The 5,062-nt window shown below is 38.6% G+C and overlaps 2 protein-coding genes across 2 annotated transcripts; both read left to right on the forward strand.

Moving 5' to 3' along the window:
* Positions 1-3,608: 3,608 nt before the first annotated feature.
* On the forward strand, positions 3,609-3,848 carry P174DRAFT_369827 (uncharacterized protein; the record flags this gene model as incomplete). Its single annotated transcript, XM_024822298.1, has 1 exon — positions 3,609-3,848. A coding segment is annotated over one exon (240 nt), but the record flags the coding sequence as incomplete, so codon positions are not given.
* Positions 3,849-4,184: 336 nt separating this feature from the next.
* P174DRAFT_430548 (uncharacterized protein) lies at positions 4,185-4,671 on the forward strand (the record flags this gene model as incomplete). Its single annotated transcript, XM_024825638.1, has 2 exons — positions 4,185-4,203; positions 4,325-4,671. 2 exons carry the CDS (start codon positions 4,185-4,187, stop codon positions 4,669-4,671), a joined length of 366 nt encoding a protein of 121 aa, XP_024682139.1.
* Positions 4,672-5,062: the final 391 nt, after the last annotated feature.

Consider the following 5,062-nt stretch of genomic DNA (forward strand, 5'->3'; position numbering starts at 1 on the left):
CTGGAAAGGACTTAAATCCTGTTCGGCAGAACTGTCAAGGTGTTTAGCAGAAAATCTGAAATTTACTGCTGTATGGTGCCTAGTTTCCACTAGTTATTCGCAAAATCTAATATAGCCAGCAGAAAAGAGGAGTGAATTCGCGTATTCCAGTTCAGCACTGTTAACAGTGGCCCAAGAATATCTGCTGTCTAGTTATGGCTGTCCTTGCCTTTTAAAGATAGTCTGAGAAAGTGGTTGAACCATGTTTGTAGCAATATCTTCTGTCGTCCAGAAAGCAGATGGTTTAGTTGTAGGGAAGGTAGCTCCTCAGTCCATACTAATCCTTGGCTCAACTCTTCTATTCAACATCTGAGTCTGATAAAATAACTAATTCAACGGAGCAATACTATATTATTTTCTAACAGGTGGGGCTCCAGAGTCATCCCAAAGTAACACAGTGACATTTTCTCCTGTCAGTTGAATGCTCAATAGGCCACATCCACAGGCTGTCTAGATGCTATTATATGTAGTCTTCCTAACTGGATAAGCTACCCAGCAAAAGCCTTATAACCAGAGAAAGTAGTTTTGAAGGAATCTACAATTGTCAAGCCCGCTTCCCACTATCTTATAACTACAGCTTAGTTTCATATATCATATACAGTACTCCACATCACTGGTTTGCCACAATGGAATAATCCAACGGAAAGGAAACCCCAGAATTTACCCTTCTCCATCAGCCAAACATTTCAGTCAAGGAGACTGAGGATACAATGAGCGTAGTCCCACGCACTATTAGATTAAGCATGAGTTGTGACTATGATCTTGATCAAGAAGTGCCAGATGCTTTATAAGAAATATACCAAAACTGGTAGGTCCAGAGGTGATGAACCATTGATAAGCACCTACTAAGCTGGTTAACAGGAAGGAGGCCATCATTTAAGAATATAGGATGCCTCTGCAGGAGTTTATTCTATATATTATCAAGATAAATAATCAGAATAAAATCATGATTATTGTGGAGAGGAAAGATATACTATACCTGCTTGAAGAAAATTAAACTGAGCTAAAGGTGTTAGGATACATCTGGTTCATCATCTCTCAAAGCAAGGCTGAGTTTATAAATTTTAGGTCTTCCTTTAATGACTAGTGTCTGAACTTAGGCTATACTACTAAAATGGAAGATACTCATCTTAGGGGATTGCAGGTCGCAGCGCTTGTACTATGCCGTGAAAACCATCACTTAAGAATATTAGTGAATAGCTGTTACTGGAACTTTAGATTTAATACCTAGGTGAGTCTTTACTGCTGAGTAACACCATCCAAAGCTAAGCATGAGGTGAGTGTTGAAGGAAAGCCTTTAAAGCTTTACACTAATATTTATAAGGATGTCACAGTAACTATTAGCTATAAAGGAAAACCACTTTCTCTTAAGAATTTCCAAGTGTGGCTGTGAGATATAATTAATCTACATAAGACCCCTGGGTGGATTTAAACACCATCAGGAGACCTCCTGCTGGACTAATACTATTAGGGCTACCTTTATTTAAGAGGTATATGTGTTCTGCAGCCTGTCTTTAAACTAGGGCAAGCCTTTCACTTAGATACAACTTAGTCCGGGGAACTGTTGGATGGGACTACTAGCTGTTAGTGAATGTGGAAGAAATCATGGCATACATCTACTTAATCTAGGAGAGTATAATTAAGCAAGCAGGTGATGTCATACTGCTGAAGTACCTTAAGATTTTCCAGAGTACTCCTCCCTCTACTAAGGCGCGAGGGACAGATCACCTGATCACTAAGTCTACAGCTAAAAAAATGTAGGAGTTGCTAATTCATAATTTAGCTAGCGCAGGCGTGTTCTACTACCTTAATTAATGATAAAATAATGTAAGTATAACACCCTTACTGTCCACTCATGTTATGGCTGGCTTTCACATAGCTATCTCACTGCTTCTCTGCTCTTAGGACCATCCTATAATCTAATCAGAGCTTAAGAAAGAACCTGGGACTTTGCTAGACACCTTATAGAAGATTTTTTGGAGATATAGTTTAGTCTAATACCCCAAAGAGGAGCTATATAAAATACTATAAACTTCTGAAATGGTGGGTTTACCAGAAATAGTCTTTGCATATTCTATAGCCTATACTCTCCGCGCTCTCCTCCACCTTAACCCATGAATAGAGAACACTAATATAGTTTTTGTCCACAGCGTATCTAACGTGGTTGATATGGCATATTAAGTGGAATGAGACATCCTTTATATATATAAGAAATAGTTATAGCCTCACACTACTTACTAAGGCGCTGAACAACTGGCAATACCTGAGCTGGATGTGTTTGTCTAGCAGCACACTATGGAAGATTTATATCACTGATTACTAGTAATCATTCTTAATCAGTCTGAAGGACGCTGCGCAGGTTAAAACACATAATATCTACTTAGATTGGCGTACTAGAAACTCTATTACATGCTGTGAAACATCCAGGTGACCCCTAAGGATGAAGGGTCCCTAACCATGTCATTCTATATAGGACACAGCCTCCTCTATATTAAGTAATATAGAGTATATGTTCATTATCTAATTATCCTACATTAACCAGACTATGAGGTTAGGACTAATATCCTGATATATAATAGCACTAATGATACTTGCACTTATCCCTAAAAGGCTGTCTCCTTAGCTTCACAGACGGCCAGGTTCTCCGGCCTTGACGGGGTGACTTAGACCCCAACAGTTGTTAGGATGCAAGGAAGGGATAACATTGCTAATAACAGTAGTAGCACTTCTACCTTAAAGGCTATGGATGGTAAGCTGATTAGAATTACCCCAGGCGCAGTCTTACTATTACCTTCAGCTACCAGCAGCCATGTAGTCATGGACAATGACTATAATGCTCTACTTTCCTCGCATTCTTTTTAAAGTAATAATACCTAATCCATTGCTAATCTCACAACTAAGTAAAGTGTGGCAGATGCTGCTCCTGTTCCTCCTAAGATTAATGGGATGTAAGAGAGAGTGGTAGTATCTAGGAATATTTCCCCTTAACTGCCCGCTGATATTAAACACAGTGTAGCTGTTAAAGGTAACACCTATGCAGCTTTGAATAGAATACTAGTTATTAAGAGTGACTAATGCCCCAAGGACACAATCCCCTGCAACCTATTGGACTCTAGCGCATTGATAGCAGGCCTGAAAGAAACCTTAGCTAAAGCTAGAGAAGTAAACAACTGCTTAGAAACTGATAGAATTGCAAAAGACCTCTTAGAGGGAGCCAATGCACAGCACTCTTCTATATCTTCTACCTGTCCTCATCAAGCGGCAGTAATGGACAGCCTTAAGGCATGTGAGTTATAGGAGAATAGGTAATAGCTATATAAAGTTAGCCATAATAGTTTAAGTCATAGTTTAATAGTAAGCATGACCTCTTTTGCACTTCATTATTATCTTCTAGCATAGATTGTCGTTTACTAACACCATATGGCGGTGAAAGAAGAATAAGACATACTAAAGTTATATAGAATGCCAGACCCTTGCAGCCTTATAAGAACTATCCAGAATTCTCTAAGGGCACATTTGCCAAAATTCAGATAAAATTAGTGAATGCATAATGCGACAAGATAGTCCACTATATAATATATATTCATGATATTATGTGGCCCTTCCCTAAAACCACACTTTCTCCAAAGCTCATGGTCATAAAATACTTATTTATCGCGGATAATCTGAATTTCAGCGCCAAAAGTCCAATCAAGAAGGAGAAAGAGCTTGTGCTTCATTTCAGAACTCTGGATGAAATAGGCGAAGAGAGTGATTTAGAGTGTATTTACATTAATAACATAGTGTCAGCTGACACTAAGCAAGATTAATGGACAGTCTTGCATGACTTCTAAAAGCATGGTAAGTCTAGTAAAAGAAAAAGAAATTGTCACAATATATCAGGAGAAACTAAGAATTGACTGGACAGGTCTGAATTCCAGGTTCTATGTATGATATACTATTTAAAGAGACACTCAGCCCTTATTGCTCTTTATGACCGCCCTTAAGCCTACCCTAACTAACCATAGTGGGAACTATCGCGCGCCAAACTTTTCTCTGTTGCTAGTTGTGGTTGTCATTAATTTCTTGCCAGAGGACCTGAGAATATCTTCTAGCTTTAAAGAGGAGGGATACTGCATTAGTGCTGCTATCAGCTACAATAAGCAATGCTATTAATAGTGGAAGGTATGTCCCTAAGATAGAGAGACACTGCATAGAGGCATATAACATTTGCTAAAATTAATCGCAAAGAATCTACACCTAGGAGTATTAATGATTCTTAGTAGTCCTATGTCCATCATTGCAGATCTAGAAAGTGGGAACCTGCGCTTGCTAAAGTCAGGAGGCAGTTCAGAGTCCTATATTAGAATTATTTCTAATTGGAAAGAGCCCCAGATCCTTCTATTTGCTAAATCGCCTGAGCAGGATGCATTGAATCTATTAAAGGATTATACGACTATTTTTTGGCAGTGTCATCTCACAGCACAATCCTCCTTACTGAATCTCAATTTCATCGTGCTTACTGTTCTTCAACTAACTGCTAACCAGGAATTTTTGATGCTCTTAGCTGATACTATGGCTGTACTTTTGGAACAAGGGTATTCGGTCACTGTTAGGTTAATTATTCCAGATTATAGAGAAGAGAAAGAATAATATTATGTTCTTCTTTTATTTGCTGCACCATGCAGTATAATCCCATAATGGATTAATAAGACACTCTCTGATATTCAGCTTATAAGTCTTAATAGTAGCCCAGCCTTAGATAATAATGCAGGGTCTATTACAATGGCAGAAACTTAATATTCAGCAAATTCAAGATCAGTCACCGCCGCAGCCCTTCTAGAAGATAAAGCGACCTATGGCCAAGCTACAGTGGGCGATAGTTCATTGCTGATACCTGATATTACCTACCAGGCAGATCGCACTAGAGATGAATGCCAGCCCTATAGAAAGTCATGTATAATACTTGATCTGATCCCATAGTTAATATAAAATATTGTAACTATTGTCACGCAAGTCATTAGAGAGTTATTAAAGGGTTCCC

This window comes from Aspergillus novofumigatus (assembly GCF_002847465.1).
Source record: "Aspergillus novofumigatus IBT 16806 chromosome Unknown P174scaffold_4, whole genome shotgun sequence".
Classification (NCBI taxonomy): Eukaryota; Fungi; Ascomycota; class Eurotiomycetes; order Eurotiales; family Aspergillaceae; genus Aspergillus; species Aspergillus novofumigatus.